This window comes from Heliangelus exortis, chromosome 1 (genome assembly GCF_036169615.1).
Source record: "Heliangelus exortis chromosome 1, bHelExo1.hap1, whole genome shotgun sequence".
NCBI lineage: Eukaryota > Metazoa > Chordata > Aves > Apodiformes > Trochilidae > Heliangelus > Heliangelus exortis.
This window is the reverse complement of record NC_092422.1, coordinates 25575547-25594670: the sequence shown is the minus strand read 5'-3', so window position 1 is coordinate 25594670 and position 19124 is coordinate 25575547. Positions and strand designations below refer to the sequence as shown.

The following is a 19124-nucleotide window of genomic DNA, read 5'->3' as shown; positions in this document are numbered from 1 at the left end:
ACACTAAAATTAGTTTTGACTGCCTAGAATCAATAAGAACCTTCATTTTAAGTCACTGGTGTCCCTACATGTGCATGTGGAGGCTGCTCAATCATTGCAAGCTCAAATCTGTTGTGGTGGGTGTGGAAGCAGCTAAATCCCCTGGAAGATCATTTTAACTCACACAGTCAAGCCTCAGTTGGCATCTGGTGAAACAGCACAGTAGCCTGAACAGCAAAATACTTATGTAGAGTAAGATTCATTTATCTAAACGTAGGTAACTCATGCCATTGTAGGTGCCCTAGGAAATTTCATCTGGCCTCCAGCTTCCACTTCCCTGCCACTTGATGTATGAAATTGTATTACATACTCATCTTCTAACCTGGAAGAATGAGATTTAAGATAAACATAAATTTTTAATTTTTTAGTTGGAAAAAAAAGTTGTCTTCCTTGAGGAGATTATGGTGTGTTTGGACAGTCAGAGCTCAGCCTGGATGATCAATATTCCAGAATTTTTCAGTCCTAACCCCTTTTTGTGAGAGATTACCTGTTATGTCATGCACATCCTCCCTTGGACCTACTTTTTTTATTCTGCTGGTTGTTCATTTGTGCTAAGAAACATCCTGCAAACGTAGCTCAGTGTTAGCTGTATGCAGCTGCCATCAAGGCTCATATTTGACTTTCATGATGATTTTCTTTGCTGTTAGAGGCAATGAAAATCCTAGATCTGACAGTAAGGGCTTGCATGGTTCAGGTGTGGCCACTTGTACGCTGTGCCCTGCCTACCCACAAAATGCATTCTGTTCGTGTTTGAGTTTGTGCCATTCTTGTGAGGGTGGAAATAGCCTCCTGCCCTGTTTTTTCTGCAGATCCTTCTAGATGCTCTCCAGTTGTTTTGTATTCTCTGGCTGTCACACTCCATCACTACCTGTCACAGAGACTTCCTCGGTCTTAGGGCCCAAGTGCAGCAGCAACCAAGGCAGATGGCTTGAAATACCTTCATTTGTCCTCTAGGGATTTGTCCTCCATCCATCTGTGCCCTGTGAAAGGGCTCTCCTGGCCAAAGTGGTTTTCTGGAGAGTGACTTAGAAGGTTGGATCCCACCCTGAACTGAACAAGCAGCTGAATTTCCCTCAGAAGCTCTCAGAAACTTCTGTGTTGGAGCATATTTGATTTACAAGGTCATTATTATTAAGGTTCCCCTTAGCCACTTTTAGAGGGCTTGAAGTATCTTATAGAGAACTGTTGACTTGATAATCACTTTTACTGTAAAAATGTCGATGTAAGTGACCTTTGAAGCACTTGAAAAGCAAACAGTGCAGTCACTAAAACAATAATATAAAACCCCCTCAGAAAGCAGTGAATATTAAAAAAGTTTTGTCAGCTAGTTAATTGGCCTTAGGTGGCAACATTTCAGCATCTGGCTGGGTGTTGACATACAGTGCCAAAACCATCAAGAAAAGGATTTAGAGGGTAGGTCAATTTATTAGAATCCTATTAAAGGCAAAGACTTCAAAGGTGTATTTTTCTATGAGCAATCTAGCTGACAGGACCAGGGTTGTTTTTTTTTTTTCTTCACAGATCTCTGCAAGCAGCTCAGAGATTTTAGCAGTTCAGTTTTTTTGACTGGGGCTGAGCAGAATCTCTTATGAGTGTACCTGAGCTGCAGCTTCTGAGTTTTCAGATCACTGAATGACTCAGCCTACATGCTAGTAAAGAAAGTGTTTGATCAAGAAATATTTCCTCTTTAGTGTTATTCAGATAACTTCCTTTCTTAAATCTTTGTTAGCCTTTGGTGACTATATCAAGGTCCACATTTATTCTGTCTCACATAAGGCAGCACCTTTGTTGCCAGTTAAAACATGGTCATGCCAAGACCCTCTGTACCTAATGGAGATAACCAGGAGATTTTGAAAAGGGAGTAAGACCTCCTGGGAAAAGAATCTCATGCTCTTTATCACTCGAGAAGGGCAGGGAAACTGGTTCTTTGAAATCCCTTTCATAGGTAAAGGAAGAAAAAGAGGTGGTACTAGAGCAGGGTTCACCTGCTGTGCTTTAGATGTCTGCTTTAAGATGAAATACAACCGACTTTTATTAGTGACTTTTTATTCTTGTTGTCTCCAGAGGGAGTCTGGCAGTCTAGTCCATTGTGGATCTCTGCACTGTGGATGTCCAAACAGAGGTGAAATTAATGTCACTTGTTGCTATAGGTGAACTTTCTGCTGACTTCTTCCAGGAGGCAGGAAAAGCTCATTGCTAGTAGGATATAAGCCATTTGCTCTTTGGAATTTGAGCATTGTAAATGGCACTAACTATTGCTTTCTCCTTCATTGTTCCATGACAAATGTATACCTACAGAAATTTGAGGTTAGATTAAACAGAAGTATGTGATCCTCCAAAGAAAGAAGCATTCTGACCTATGACTGAGTGCCTGTATTCAGGAGGATTGAAGAATTTCAAGTTGGCACTTCTTTTTCCACTTCTTTTTTCCACTTCTGAACTTTATGAGATTTTATGCATTTATTAATGACTGGCCAAAGTACCCATGCAATTTCTTTGACCATTAAGTAACCAAAATAGCTTCATCTGTGCATGCATATGAAAGAATATATTTTTTTAAAAGAGAAAAGTATTGTAAAAGTCATATCCATGCAACAGACAAAGAAGCCAGCATCACTAAATTCATTGTTTGGTATCAAGCTATGTATTTAGCTGCAGTTTTAACTTGTACACTGTTCTTTCTTTGTTTCACAAAACTACTTTAATCCTTTCTGGATATGTTCCAAGTTTTAACTTCTTTTCCTGCTTTTGTAGCTGATTTCACATGATGGTTTTTCAGTGCAACCATGTAATGAAAAAATCTTTAGCTATTTAATATATCTTGGCTTTGTTTCAAAATAATTGTTCCTTCATATTAATTAGTGGATTATCTTTTACATTCATTTGTGGCTTTCATATCTCCAAATCCCTGTACATCTCTTAACAGCACACTCCTTACTTTTTTCCTCTGATTACTTTTCCAACACCCTGACTGATTACATGAATTCACATTCCCTGTAGTACTGGACTCTCATGTGAAGCTTCTAATTAGAGTTCCTGCACAATTTTTTGCAAGTAAGAATTGTAGTTTTTATTTTTGTAGATATATTATTTGTATTCTTCAGCTCAGCTAATTCTGGAAGCTTTTTTCCCTTCATGTGGGAAAATAGGCTGTACTTCAGGTTAAATTATTAGAGTTTTCCAAATGGTCCAGGCTGCAAGCCCAGTATAGCCTTAATATTAACAGCAAAGACAGTACAAATATTTAAGATACTAAGTCTTGCCATTAACAGGTTTGCATGCAAGATGTTTTCATATTCTGGGTATTTTTTCATAAGTGTCAATTATTGCTTGTTTTAGATGAAACTCATATGTTATTTCCAGGACCTTGATAATTACATGTGTTAATTACTTATAAGGTATAATGAGTAGAAATCCTGGTAAAACCCTGTTTTGGCAACTGGATCCTGGCACAGCTCCACTCAAGATCTGCAGATTTTCTGTTGTCAGATTTCACTCACTGCCAAATTTGTCTTAATCTTTATTTGCCTTATATATTGAAGAGGAGGGGGAGCTTGGGGACAGCTATCACAGCCTTAAAGATCGTGTTAGAAATCTGGAAAAAGTCTGGAAGTGTTTTCAAATAAGCTTAAGCCAAACTACCCCTTTTTTTTTTTTTTTTGATTTAGCAAATATTTTCTTATGTTCTATGGCACTCTTTTCTGCTGAATGTTCTTTTTGATAGTGTCCTCACTCACCTTTCTTTTATCCTTTGTGCTCAGGAACTGTAATTTCCTTCAAACCTCTTACAAAAGAGAGGAATGTAGTGTTTCCATTCTTTCATCTTTTGTTTGCTTAGAAAATGTCCATCTATCCCTATAGCTTCAAAGTCTGTTCTTCTATGATTTCAGAGTTTATCCGGACACTCTCTTGCTGCCAATCCCCATAAAACAAATGTGAAAACAAAATTCTCAGTGGCTACCTGCAAATCTACCTGAGCCAACTTGGATAGTCCTTCTTCACCCAGCAACCAAGAGCTCCAATTATTTATATTTTCCTTGACCAAAAAATACCCCAAGTAAACAAATAAAAAATAATCTGGAACTAATAAATCACTATAACCAAACTTCCCTCCATACTGATTTGTTAAAAGCAGCACCAATTCTGGGCAGAGATGGAGGTTGTTGTGATGCATGTCATCTCTATCAGCTGGAAGAACACTTCAGCTGATGGGGAATTTAATTTTGCATGAAACCAGATTCAGTCCATCATATGCACAAGAACATGTAGGCATTCTGGCACACATCTCCATGCCCTCAATAGACTGGCACACTTCTACTTTATGTGTGTATTCTTGTGCATTCTTAAAGAAAAGAACTTTTTGTCTTTGTGTATGAAAACTGGTATGTTTTCACTAGTTGTTCTAATTCTAGCAAGTAATTAGGTGGTCTTGTTCTTCACTCTTAACCATTTGCTTACTTCTGAATGCATGACTTGTCCCACTGATGTCAGTGCAATAAAATTTGAACATGGTAAAGGTTTCTTTTATGGTACCCATCATTATAATACAAAAATATTGAGCTAGAAAACAAAGTCTCTAACATACAACATTTCTGTAGGTGTATTTCTTTTCACTTAATGTTACATTTCATTAGTCATCAACCCTGATATTTTTAAGGCTTCCTGTTCCTTGTAATATGAGTGTTTAATATCAAAGTGAAGCAGAAGTAATGTTACAAATTAAACTGCATCTAAAATACCCAATTATTGACAATCAACAATCTTTCTTTAGGGTGCAGTGGATTAAAATAGCTCATTCATGTAGTAAAACGAGAACACCAGAGCAGAAACATTAACTACAAAACATTTTTTTCCTTGTTCAGTACAGGATTATAAAAGGGGAAGCATTTTTTTTTCATTTTGACATGGGGCTGTGTGGTGTAGGCAATCATTCATTGCATCAGGTACCTTTGGGGTGGATTATCTCTGGCCTTAGAGCTATACTTGGCTATGGGTCTTGGACTTACCCATATTTACAATGAAAAGTATAACTAAGTCCTATACCCTGAGATACCTTCCCCTCTGCAGGCTCTTCTTCAGCACAATAGCTTGAAATGCTGCTCTGCTCAGCATCATCCAAGTACAAATCAAGCTATTTTATCCGAGGCTTCCCATTGATCCTGACACAGACTGGAAATAATGGCCAGGTTTATTGCTGTGTTATTATTGCTCTAAGGTCAGGCTCCTGGTTCTTTCATCCATTCTCCTGCACTCTCCCATTCTTTCATTTGTTCATCTTGACCCAGCTCACACTTAGGAACTACATTGCATTTGTCAGATCAAGAGGCTGCCTGCCGTGCCTCGGAGCATTAAGTAGGGCAGTGGTCCTTAGGGTAAATGGAGCATGGTATGGAGAAATAAATGTTATTCTCTTCTGCCAAGACTGAATGTATGTGTTGTATCTGTTGAGTACATCTCTGACACTGATTTAACAGTTCTTTCTTCTTAATATGTATCAGGTACACTCTCCCTCTCTCCCACTGCCAAGGCACAAAACTTGAAATCACACCATATGAAAGTTCAAATTTACTTCATTCTGTCCCACTTAGATCACAGCTTTGGGCAGTGCTACCATGTAAATGTTTAAATTCTGCCTAAAGAATAATTTTTACATTTATTTTCTCTACCTGGAAGCATAATGCTGAGATTTTTCAAGCCACAACTACAGTTCTCTAGTACTTTGAGGAAGACTTGGCAATTAAAAAAGACCCATCAGATGTAGTCCATATTGCCACAAGAAATGCTGTAGCACACCCCACCCTGCTATAAATGGGATCATTTTCAAAGCAACCAAATGGTTTTGGACACCTGGTGTGTGCTTGTGTCTTGCTTTGAAGCTACAGTGTACACTGTGTACAGTGCACAGTGTGTACACAGGCAAAGCAACAGGCAAAGCCCAGAGACAGGGTGGATTTTGCTGTGCAAATGGGCAAGGATCAAGGTCAGTGACATTGCCAAGCACTTGGCAGCTCTCCATGGTTTCTGATAGCCTTCCCTTTAGGAAGTCAGGCTCTCTTTGTGGTCTTCTGTAAGGGAACCAAGAGTGGTGTTTTTTTCTACAGAACACAATCATATTACAAAACCAAGTCAAACATTCTGCTCCACCACATTAGGGACAGAGTCCAGTGAGCTCAAGCCAAGGCCCCAGCTCCTCAACTCCTCTGGTAACATCAGGATATTTATTTCACTGGGCATTTTTTTATATTAAATTTTTGACGATTATGAAGAAAAAAAGGAAACAAGTACTATGCTTCCCGCTGTGGTGTCAGCCTGAGAGATGGCCTGACAATATCCCACAGACAGTCGATGGATGTGCTGTTTGCCTTGAGGCATGCTAATGCTTTGGACATGTTGAGATGTACAGACACCTTGTATGTCTTGTGCCTAAGGCAGGATTATCCAAGTTGATGATTGCCTGAACAAGAAGCCGGATTCCACTGGGACAGAGTACGGACATGCCACCTGTTCCAGCTCTGTCTTTCTAGATGGAAACTCTGTTGTTACCTTCTGTTCTCTGGAGGGGAGAATGTTTTTACTTTTTTCTGATTTTTCCAGAGGGTGAGCAGGAAGTGTTGTAGTGCTGCTTGTGCCTTACTGAGAGTCCTCATTGCTAAGAGCAGAGACATTATCACCCAAGATGGTGACACTGGGTCCTTGGCACTCAAGATCAAAATGACTAAGATGATGAAGCCCAAATGAGGGAGGCACTGAGGAGTCACAGCAGCCATCTCCTTGCTTTTGGATATCACTCTGTTTATGTCACTCCCTGCTGCAGATGCTCTTTGCCTGTTCTCTTCTGCTCCTGCAAACACAGCAGTGCCTTGAAGGGAGCAGCCTCTGTGTGGCACACCATGAGATTCCCCAGTGCCATTCTCTGGTGATGAGTTTAGCTGTATAGTGACACTCTGGCCATTAAATGTACTCAAGGCCATGTTGTGACACTATGAAACACATTTAGACAAAAGGTCAATAAGGTTTTAAGCAATAAGTCGAGACCTTGGGCAAGGATAGAGAAATTTCCCCTTTTCTGCATTTGTGAACTTCATTCTCATGGTAGCTTCTGTGCAGGTGGGACCCCAACATCATTATCCTAAGCCACCAGAACCCTCTGTAATGTGGATACATTAAAAATAAAAAATTGCCTCTTGAATCAGCAAAATTACATCCAATCTAATATGAGGTGGTGCCAGCATAGTTTACTCTGTTTAAAATGCATCAAACTTACTTCCACCAGCAAAACCACCCTCCACACCAGCACCACCTTTTCCCTGTTGACAATCCTTAAATGTATCTAAACCAATCTCATCAAAATGCCAACCAGAATGACTCCTGATAAACTGCCAAACAGTGTGAGAAGGACGTGAATGAGTTCCCTGCAGCCATGTCCTGGGGTAGGGTGACACAGTGGCTGGCAGACAGATCCAGTTTGGAGCCCTGTCACAGAGATGGCAGAGGTGGACCCACCCTGGTCTTCCTGGAGGGAACAGGCCCTGTCCCATGTTATGTGCAAACCCTCAAAATCTGTCAAAAATAATTAAAAAAAAATCCTCAGACACTGCCTTGAGGACGATAAGAAAGAGAAGGGTGGGGAAAACCCTCCTCCTCCTGCATCCGCGGTGTGGCGTGGTGTGGTGAGCACTGCGTGGGCTGGGCGGGCAGACGGACACCCACCCCATGGCTGGCACACTCATGGTGTGTGTGTCTCTGCTCCAGCTCCCAGTGGAATTTTCTCCTGTGTAGAAAACAACAACAACAACCACCAGCAGCCAAGCAAGGCAGCGCAGAGGCCTCTCTGCTCAACCCTACAGAAAATTAAGGGGAGCCACTCAAACAGCTCAGCCTCTCTAACAGCTTGGGTTACACCCCACCTACCCTGTCTGAGGAGAATGTCTGAGTGGGCAGGGATCTGGAAAGGGCAGGAAAGGAGGGTGGCAGTGGCATTTCCTCCCCTGGCTAACTCTGTGCCATGTCTCTCTGTTTCCCTGGCAGGGACCTGCCACATCGGCTGGGCCTACTACTGCACAGGCGGGGGCGCGGCGGCGGCCATGCTGGTGTGCACCTGGCTGGCTTGCTTCTCGGGCAAGAAGCAGAAGCAATACCCTTACTGAGGATGACCCCAGGGAGCAGGCACTGCCAGACACCGTCTTGCTGGCATCTTCTGGATAACGATGAGGAACAAAGAAAACTTTGAAGTGCTTCTATTCTGGAGCGGGTGTGGGGTGGAACAGCGGGTGGTCCCAGGGAGGGCAGGGAGGTGGGTGGATGGAGGTGCAAACCTACCGGGTCAGGCTGGACGGGGAGAGGCTTTCTCAGCTATGCCTACCCACGGCCTGCTCCTCAAAATTATTTTTTAAGGAAAATGCCACTTTGGGAAATGGTGAAATCCCTCGTGCACCGGTTAATTGAGAGGTTGATGAGGGGGTGGGAGTGCGGGGGGGTTGGGGTGGTGCCTGGCAGCCCTTTGGCACAGCACTCCCAAAAGCACACACAGATGTTGACCATGGCACAAAATGAGTAGAGAGGAAACATTTTTCGTGCGATTCTTCTTTCTTTTCCTTTCCTTTTTATTTTTTACTTCTCTCTAGCGGTTTAAAATTCAGTGTTGCAACACTTTTTAATCTATACGTTGAACTTAATAAAAGGACCAATAAGCCACTTTATCAGTATTTTGTATATCCTCTACACATTTTTTCTTTCCCAAACATTTAGCCACTGCTTATTCATCCCTATATAACTTTTATTAAGCCTCTGTGTTTTCAGCATTATTACAAAAATGCAACATAATTACTTGGCATATGTAGCCTTTCCTTATAGTACTTTTATTAAGTGCAGTTAATGGACATTTTTCTGTCCATTGGAAATTCCACTCATGGTACTGTAGAGCTCTGTTGGTTATGTACGACTAACAGGAAACTTATTCCAGACATAGATTTCTGTTGCTGTTATGTTTAGCTCATTGATGTTGTATTGTGCTGTACCATGTTTACTATTTCAATATTCATTTTTGTAAAGAATAAATATATATAATATGTGCTATTTTATGTTTGTATTTGAAAAATCACTGTAAATAAATTTTTCCTTGATCAATACTTGCAATGCCTGGTTGTGTCACCAGATGAAGTTCCTTTCCCAGATCCCCATTGGACAAATCCTCAGAAATAATCATGACTTTTTTAACCATGCTGTATCCTTTCTCCCAGTAAAATCCACACATTTAGGGTTCAATTACACCACCTGAGGATAGACATCTTATGTCATTTGAGGCATTCTAGCTTATCCCACATTTTTTTTGTGTCCTGCATGACTTCAGGGAGACCTTCCCCATTCTAGCCTGGCTGCTGCTGACTGTTCATCTCACACAGCACTGGACATCCCTGTTTAGGCAACTGAATTCAGCCCCTTCCTTTCTTAATAGCACCAACATTGATCAGAGGCCTAATAGGCAGTGTATCCTGCACAAAGTACTGGTCCTGCACACACACAACTCAAAAAACAATCTTTTATTTTCTTTAAGAAGAGAAAACTGAACTTAGAACATCAGAACTTTGGAAGGTTTTCAATTGTGACATTACAGATGTTATTCCTTCTCAGATTTGTTTTTCTGCTCTTGGTATTTCTGTCGTGTATTTCTAAGTTACCATCTGTTTCTGGTTCTGCTGGTTAATAACACAGATATTGCAACTCTGATATTCTGTAGTTACTTTGTACATTATGCTGGGCAGCTTTTTTGAGGCATGTGGAAAGTCCTTTTTAAGTTTTAAAGTGATCAGTCCTGATATCACTGAACTGAATTTTATTGAGTTTCATTATAGACTGAGCACTATTTATTTCCTTTATGGTGCTGTGCAGCGAAAACAAAATTGTACCCTGCCCATTCCAAATTAGTCCATAATAGCCCTATTGGATCTGACTGCAGCTCTGGTGAGAAGCACATCAAGGATGCTGTGGGGGCTTTGCCCCCCTGCGTGCTCTTCCAGTGGCACCACCAGCAGCAGAATGTGAAACTCTTACCTCCTGCTTTCAGGTTTCAGGGCTTGTCTCTCCTCATCAGCACTCAGGACCATACCCAAACCCTCTGAGGGAAGCCAGTGGCATTCCATATATACCTTCACAGTAAGTGGGAATATAGAGTTGTGGGTTGCTGCTTTATTAAAACCAAAGGAGTCATAAACACAACTTTGGCTGTGGTTCCCCTGACTCCAGTAAGACCTGGCAGGTATCTCAACAGAAAAATGCTGCCTTTGTATAGTATGTTACTGTGGAAACATGCCTATCCTTCCCCTGAAACTGCAGTTTGCTGTATTAAGTTTCAGTGACTTGACTATAAAAATATAAATGTTATTATTCTAAATTTGAGCCGCTGTAGATTGCATCCTGCCCCATGCATCACAGAGAACATTTTGACTTTTTAAGAATTTTCCTGTTCTCAGGTTCAGGCTTGATTTATCATGACAAATTGTAACTGCATAATTATTTCATGAAGAAAATTAGATTTTTGCTACGACGCAATGCAATTATAACATGACTGACCTTAAGTTTATATGCTTTTTTACTTTTGAATTGAAAAAAATGCCAATTTTTAATAATCAAGCCAATGATATATGCTACATCTGCTTTGTAGCTGTTTATCATATAGCCTTCAGCTGCAGTGATATGAATGAAGCAATCACAGCTTAACTGGCTTTGTCCATATTTGTGCATTTTGGTTCTGATATCAATTTTGCACTACAATATAAATATCATTTATTATCGTGGTTATCAAGCCTGACAGCCACAAACTCTAATAGCTTTGAACCGGGCAAAAGATTGCTTTAAATTTCACAATATGAACTGTCAATGAAATATTTACAATATTTGCTATGTTTAATTTTCCATTTATTTATTCTTGAAGATAGGGAGCTTGGCCTTCCATTTGTCAAAACAAAAGGCATAAGCTTGCACTGGCTCCCAGGTGACTGAATTCTGTCCTTGCCACTGCTGGCAATCATATCACATAATCCTGTTCTTAAATTTATCAAGCTGTATTTTGTTTAAGCAGTTTTCCCCCTACAACTGCATTGGGAAATTTACTCAAAAATCTCACTCTTTGGGTGATTGAACACTTCCTAAGTTTCGGACAACCCTGAATTCTGGAGATCATTGTCAACACATGTGTCAGAGGTCACAGTCCACTTCCAGCAAATACTTGGGGTGTGGCAGGATTAATCCATCACTCCTAATAGAGCTATATAGAAACAAATCATCTAGCAATAGAATCAAAGAATGGTTTGAGTTGGAAAGGACCATAAAATCATCTAGTTCCATCAACTCCCTGCGATGGGTATGGACACTTTCCACTAGGCCAGTTTGCTCAAAGCCCATCAAACCTGTCCCCAAAAACTTCCTGGGACAGGATGGGTCACCCACAGCTTCTCTGGGCAACATGTGCCACTGTCTCATCACCCTCACACTAAAGAAACTCATCTTAGTGTCTAATACAAATGTACCCTCTTTCAGCTTAAAACTGTGTCCCTTGTCATATCATGCCATGCCTTTGTAAAAAGTGCTACCCAGATTTCATGCAAGCCACCTTCAGGTCCTGGGAGGCTGCTTGAAGGTCCCCTTGAAGCTTTCTCTACTGCAGGCTGAACAACCTCAACTCTCTCAGCTTGTGTTCCCAGGAGAGGTGCTCCAGCTGCAGCCTTCTGACAATCTTTTTGACCTTCTTCTGGGCTTGCTCCAACAGTTTCATGTCCTTCTGCTGAGGGCTCCAGAGTTGGACACAGTGCCCCAGGTGGGGTCTCATGAGGGTGAGGCAGAGGGGGGAAATCACCTCCTTCAGCCTGCTGACCATGCTGCTTTTGGTGCAGCCCAGGCTTTCTGGAATGCAAGTGCACGTTGCTGGCTTATGGAGAGTTTCTCATCTACAAACACCCCCAAGTCCTTCTCCTTCCAGGTGAGGTGTGTTGCAAGATGAACCTCTCTTAGGGCACGGTGCTCTGAGGTCCAACAGGTGTTCCAGCAGAAAGCACACAAAGAGTGCTCTGAGTCTGTTGCCATCAGGACGGGATGGCCTGGCTCAGTGCTACCGCTCCAGATTCAACCAACCTTTCCACTAGCTGATTTAGGAATGAGCTGAGCCTGTGCTTCAAGCCTCACCTTTTATTGGCCCCCTAATCCTGCTCATGCGCAGCTGGGGCCCGCCCTAATCAGGCACAGGTGGGCTTAACACAAGCTCAGCCCACTACCTGGTAATTAGTGGCACCTGGTTGCCTCATTTCACTACAGAGGTGTTCTCAATCCGTTCCCCTCCCAGCCTGTATTTGTGCTTCAGATCGTAAGGTCACAGACTACTGTTCATTACAAGACCTGTCTTAGCACCACTGGAGAATGCAGGTGGGAAGGGAATCTCAAGAATCTGTAGTCCACCCTCCTGCCCCAGGCATGGTCAGATGTGAGGCCACAACATATTGCTCTGGGTTTTATCTCAACTGGTCTTGAAAAACGCCAAGTATGGAGATACACAACATCTCTGGGTAGTCTATGCCACTACCTGACTTTCTTCATGGGGAAACAGTTTTCCTTATAACTGATCTCTTGTTTCAGCTAATGGCCACTGTCATTCTCCCATCAAGAATCAGCTCATGTGCATCTTCTGCCACTTCCCCATGGATACTGGGTGGCTGTTATTGGGTTATCATCACCCCCCAGCTATCTGTCTCTTCACCAGGCTGAATAAGCACTGATCCTCATCATCCCATGCAGGACGTGCACTCCAGTCCCCTGGTCCTTCCCACAGAATTCCTCTCCTGGACAGTCAGCTCCCACCCAGCCCTACCCACACAGTGCCTGTGTCACTGTGGGGCTTCTTTTTTCTCAGGTGCAGGACTTGGCATTTGTCCTTGTTGAATTTCATAATGTTCCTGTTATCCTGTTCCTCCCTTCTAAGTCCTTCTGAATGTCAGCCCTACCCCTCAGTATATTGCCTGGTCCCCCCAGCTTGGTGCCATCTGCAGACATAATGAGAACACATTCCTCTTGCACTGATAAAGCTGTGAAACAGGACAGACTCCAGGACAGACCTGCAAAACCTCACTACAGACATTATAGTCACTATATTATACTCTGTATCTATATACTATATTATAATATATATAATTATGTTATATATATAAGCTCTGACCAGGAGCCATGGCTCTCTGCACCTCATCATCTAACTTTACCCATCTGGTTGCCTACTCACCTAAACCATAATATCCTAATTCTGATGCAAAAAAACCTGTGGGAGCCTATGTCAAAACCCTTGCTGAAATCTATTCAAATGACAACCACTGCTCTCCTCTCAATCCCAAAACAGTCATTATACCATGGAAGGCCACTGAGTGCATCACACAGTTTGTCCTTGACAAATGGGTGCTGACTGTTCCCAGTCATGGAAATGAAGTGGTCTGGGGCTACCAGTGGAAATAAGGTGTCTGGATCATGTTGCTTTTTGTGCTTAACTTTTGCCTTGCATGGCTAAATACAGAAAAAAAAAAAAAATCATCAACAAATCTAGAAAGCATAGAATCATAGAATGTCAGGGGTTGGAAGGGACCTCTAGAGAACATTTGAGTCCAACCCCTCTGCCAAAGCAGGATCACCTAGGACAGGCCCCACAGGAAAACATCCAGGTGGGTTTTGAAAGTCTGCAGAGAAAGAGACTCCACAACCTCTCTGGGCAGCCTGTGCCAGTGCTCTGTCACCCTCACAGTAAAGAAGTTTCTCCTCATGTTGAGGTTTAACTTCCTATGTTCTAGCTGGAACCCATTATTCCTTGTTCTACAATGAAAAGACATATGCCCCTTCCTCTTGACACCTATTTTATTTTATTTTATTTTATTTTATTTTATTTTATTTTATTTTATTTTATTTTATTTTATTTACATAAGTTTGGTCTTTGGGAATGACTTCTGGAGAACAAATTTTGAGCAGGAAAATCTCTAGCTGAAAGCCCAAAGAGCTGGGAATTTTCTTTGCAATGTGCAGCCCCAGGATTCTTGTCCTGAGAAATAACACAGTATTACCTGAGAGGGAAAATGCAGATTCTGTCATTCAAAAATTAAGTCAGTGAGAAGCTTTTATGCATAAATATGAGACATGTGAAGGGACTGTCTGGAGTACATGAAGGCATTATGCTATTCCTGTAAAAAAAAAAAAAAAAAATGGAAAAACAGTCATTAATTTTTAAGACTTAAATGCTAACAAATTACTCTAATTTTCACTACATGCTGTAGAATTTGTTCCCTCCACAAAATGCAAATAAAAATATGTGAAAAAAACCCAAACTTTAAAAATGTCTTGAGAATTTGATAGCTCCTGAGGTGGTTTAACCCATCTTTTTTTTTTTTTTTTCATGATAGAAAATTCAGAAATTAGTTACAACTACAATTTGTCTGTCATCAGAGTTTGAAATTGTCTATGAAAAATATCAAATGGAATGACAAGACAGATAATCTGTACATCAAAATAAGCATTAATTCTATTCTACATATTTAACCTTTCAGGCAGACAATGGTGGAATTAGATGTCTTTTTTTAGAAGTGACATTTTAGTGTAATCCCTTAAGGAGAAAAGATTTTAAATATATGCTTTCAAGTAAACATAAGTGTTTTTATTATTATTATTTAAATAATGATGAATCAGAGAAAATTAGAAAAAATTCTAAAACAGTTTCAGGTCCAGTACTTATAGTGGCAGAAAGGATTATTTTTGGGTTAAATATAAATAGCTGGCCTATTTTCCTCATGTTTCTTACCAAGAAGCAGTATGTTCATTTAAATTTATATGGATCTTTTAGCTGAACTGACTCCTTTCATTGACAATTTTGTGACCTTTTGGTCTTCTAGAAGTATTTGCTAAGAACATCAGTATGTTAGGGGTATTCCATATAATGCTGAGCATAATAAATCCCACCCTCACAAGGAATATGATGGTCTGAAAGGAAAATACAGCTCTGTTTCAAGTGTCCTCCATCATAAAGGGTTATCTTGTGGCCCTCAGATGCCTCCCTAACAGGCACTGTGAGCCATGCTGAGCATCCCTAAAAGTAAAATCATCTCTAAGCATGATTGTCACCTCGGTGGTGATAAATCAGTTTGGCTTTTCAGAGTGGGAATGGTAAAGCAATGCTGGAGCAAAAGAAAGACACCTCTCACCTGAAGCCTACGGCTCTACAATACCAGGCAGAAAGCTGCTGCCTCACCCTATCTACAGGAATGAGAGGGAAGTTTCCTGTCACCATGGAAAGCAGCTGCCAGTTCCTGTCTGCAGCATGACTTAGCAGCCCTAGGAGTGAGGCTGTAAGTCTGTAAACACTCAGCTGATTTTCCAAACATTGTTCTTACATGACACTTACCAAAGCCACTGCCTGAACTCCCAAAGAAAGCACATTAAAGACTGAGACTTTCTTGTCCCACTGGCAAGCAGTCCCACCTGGGGCAGAGGTAAATACTCAGGTATAACTTCTGCAGCACCCCTGATGTGTGAGACCCCTGCACCAAGCCTCAGCTCTAGAAGCAGAGGGTAAAGACAACAGCAGCAGCCAAGATGCTTCATGTGCTCCATGTGCATTTGAACACTGCCTGTGGCCCTGCTCTGCGTATGAGAATGTCTTCATTCTCTTTTCATTCTCCAAAGCTACAGGTAACTTCTACTCTCTTTTCACTGGCCAGCAAAATCAATATTTAAGTACACTTAATAAATAAAAGTTGTTGGACTGTGTAGAGAGAGTCATACTGCAAAGCACTTTGGCTCCAGCTCATCATCAAAGAATCGAATGTTTCATTAAGTAATGGATGGCATCTTCCTACAGAGGACTCCTGAACTGGCAGTTTTCTACAAATTCCTCTGCCCCTCAGGCCAATAATTTTATTCAGCTCCCTAAGCCTCTGTCAAATGTAACCGCTTTTCAAAACCTTGGGTTTTTCAAAATGTGGTGGCTGCTAAAGGGAAAGCAAACAGTTCATGTAATTACTTTTTTTCTGTTAAGAATCCCAGTCACTTCAATGGGCTTGGACCAAACTCCGGGACCCTGATCCAAAAATTACAGAAGCCAATGGCAAAAAGTCCACTGATTTAAGTCAGGCACAGATTCAGTGGGCAAAATGCCATATATAACTATTCTATATCCAGCCTTAAATTATGTTCCTGTAAACTGTCCATCTTTTTTCCTGTGGAAAAAACCACGTGTATACACACATACACACATTGTATAAGCAAAAAACCCACCCTATATTTTTCTTGGTTTTGTACATATCTAAATGTTCTTGTCATCTGAGAATTAACTAAAGCAAGATCCTACAAATGCAAACTCTATTTTGCATGTAATATTGGCAAGTAGCATTTATTTAGGAGTTATGTCTTCAAAGATTAGAAACTTTAAAAAAAAAATGTTTTGTATTGACTGTGCAGAAAAAAAGCAGACGGATTTGGACATTAAGGCACCTTTTTTTGTGAAGCAAGGCAGCTGTGCATCCTTATCTTGCCTGTTCCAGGGGAAGAAAATGAAAAGTGGATTAACCAATATAATGAACATTTCAAAGGATATAAAGTAAAATCTGTTTTATGATGTAAGGCTGAGTTTCATAGCTGATATAACCAGGCTGAGTGGGTCCAAAGGGACTCTTTCTACTACCAAATAAAAAGGTCAAAAAACAGAATGTAGAAATGAGGCCATGTACTGGGAGGGTTGCTGAGAAACCCCACTACAGGGTAGTAGTGGGTGCTCTGCACCCATCACGCATGGTGTCTCAGTACCTCTCTATATGAATTATTTGGGTTATTCTTTTCCATGCCCTATCCTATTGTAAAGTAACTCAACTTTATGGGAAGAACCTTTACTGAATGGTAGTATCTTTTGGGTAGAGAAAGGAAATATCACTTAAACCACAAGCTATAATGAGGACAATACATTTGAAAGGATAGAATACGTGTTGCCTGGACCTCAGTGGCCATATTAAGAATTACAGTGTGAGATACATGTTTTCAAGTAGCTATCAACATATCATTTGTTTTCTACAATTCTGAGATAAATACCTAATTATGGTGACACAGGAATTAAAAAGACTGAGTACATTACTACAGCTACCTCTCTCTCTGGCTAAAATGGGAACTCCTTTTCCACAGACACCGTTTCACTCTGTTCCTGCACGTTCACTTCAGCAAATCTGTGTTCCCTACAGCCAGCCTAGAAAATTCCTGACCCTGACTATTCTCAAAATCCTGTTGTGAGTGGAATATCTGCTTCTGTTCCCCACATCACACTTCCCAGCCCTTTGTTACAACTTGATGCTGCAGAGCATGGCAGTCACAGCTGGAAGGTTTCAAGCTGTTTCTTACTAACTATCTGAGTACCTCATTTCAGGATAATCCATTATCAGTGATGCCACAGTACACCACAGAGAAATGTTTCATTTCCAGCCTTGTTAACATCCCGCTCTCTTGCAGACCATGCAACAACACCAGTGTAGCAGTAGTCATAGCTAATATTTTTACTATTTTTTTTTCTTTCAAGTCCTGGGGGGCAAAAATAACAAGAAGAGGCACATTGCAGGTGCCAGACCCATCTATGGTAAGAGGGAAGACATTACCTTTTTACAAGGTAGCAGCATGTCAAAAATAAAGCCAGCCATGCTCAGATGTGCAGTGACATTTCACAGAGGCACATTAACTCTTCAGATCTGTAATGAAATGCTGAGCAGTCTGCATTTGTTATCAACATATAGATAGTGGCATTCACCTCTCTGAAGAATGATTCTGGTTTTAGCAGGTACTGGTGAGCAGTTTCACTTCCCCTCATTCTGTCGGTTGTTATGCCTGCACATACCATCAACACTAAGCAATGTGAATTATAGGGCAGCTTTCTAGGCCAGGCTATCTATCTCTCAAGGGGAATCTGAAAGAGATTTTAGCTAATGATGTCAGATCACTGAAGCATACCTTTTCAGGAGCTGATTTTATGTGACCTGTGGCCAGCTGGGTAGCTCTGCTTAACTTGCAGCTATCGAACAAGCAATCAAAAAGACAAACAGAAAGACATAACCTAAAAGATGACTAGGTAGAAACTGCTGGAAAATGATAGGGGTCTGCTAATAAGATTGCTGAAATATTGTTTTTTAAGCAATATTGATAATGCAACTTGAATGGAAAGAATTGATATTGAACTCCCCAAAGCCTCATCAAAAGACTCATCTACACAAGCAGAATATGGTTGCTGCTTGTTTTCTTTTCAGTAATATCTGTTCCAGGAAGTAGAGCTCCATCTTATCCAATATTAACAAGATTGAGGTCTAATTAAATATTTGTTGTTTGTCACCCTTCTTCCCTTCTCCCCTAATTCTACTCCTACAAGACACTGATCTTCGTGGTGGAAGCCATCATATCCAATGCCATTAATACCATTGCTCTCTACATAGATATTTCAAGGCTATTAAAATAGGCAAATGCTTTTCATTCATTCAGACTCAGCTGACTACTTCATATGCAGTTTCCTTTGGGAGCCACAGTAAAACTCCTGTGAATGCAGCAGTCGGTGCAGGGTACTTCACTGGCCTTCATAATTAGGAAACATTGCTGCCTGAGCCTTGTTCAGACAGATTATTTCAACAGTCAAGAAGTGAATGTACTCAGAACCAAAACATGCTGTTCCTTTTTCATTGCCACTAAGACAGCAGGACCATTCAGAGCTGCCTTCGGCACAATTATAAAATATTCTGAGCTGCTTGGAACCGTTTCAGTCAACCTGAACATTTATTTCCTTTCATAGCAATGCAGAGTGAAGGTGCTGAAAGACCTTAAATGCATTGCTTAAGAAATAACAGCAATTCAGAACACAGCTTCCGGGGCAAGTGGTTTTAAGCTGTCCATTGTTTTAGGTAGCACAGGAATTGCTCCTTCATGCTGACTTTCTCATGAAGCCTTAATCAGCTATGGGTGGGAAAGATCTCAGGAATGGTGGTAAAATAGATATTTATCTTGGGCTTTTGACATCATGGGCTTGAGGAGAGACCAAGTCCCTGGCACCTCAT

General features: G+C 41.0%; 1 protein-coding gene across 1 annotated transcript in view; it reads left to right on the top strand.

Moving 5' to 3' along the window:
* LHFPL6 (LHFPL tetraspan subfamily member 6) overlaps positions 1-9174 on the top strand; it is a 142890-nt gene extending 133716 nt beyond the window's left edge. The window contains exon 4 of the mRNA XM_071738257.1: positions 8068-9174. Within this exon, the coding sequence (XP_071594358.1) occupies positions 8068-8186 (119 nt within the window). The 3' untranslated portion in view covers positions 8187-9174. The remainder of the gene's footprint in view (positions 1-8067) is intronic.
* The last annotated feature ends 9950 nt before the right edge of the window (positions 9175-19124 follow it).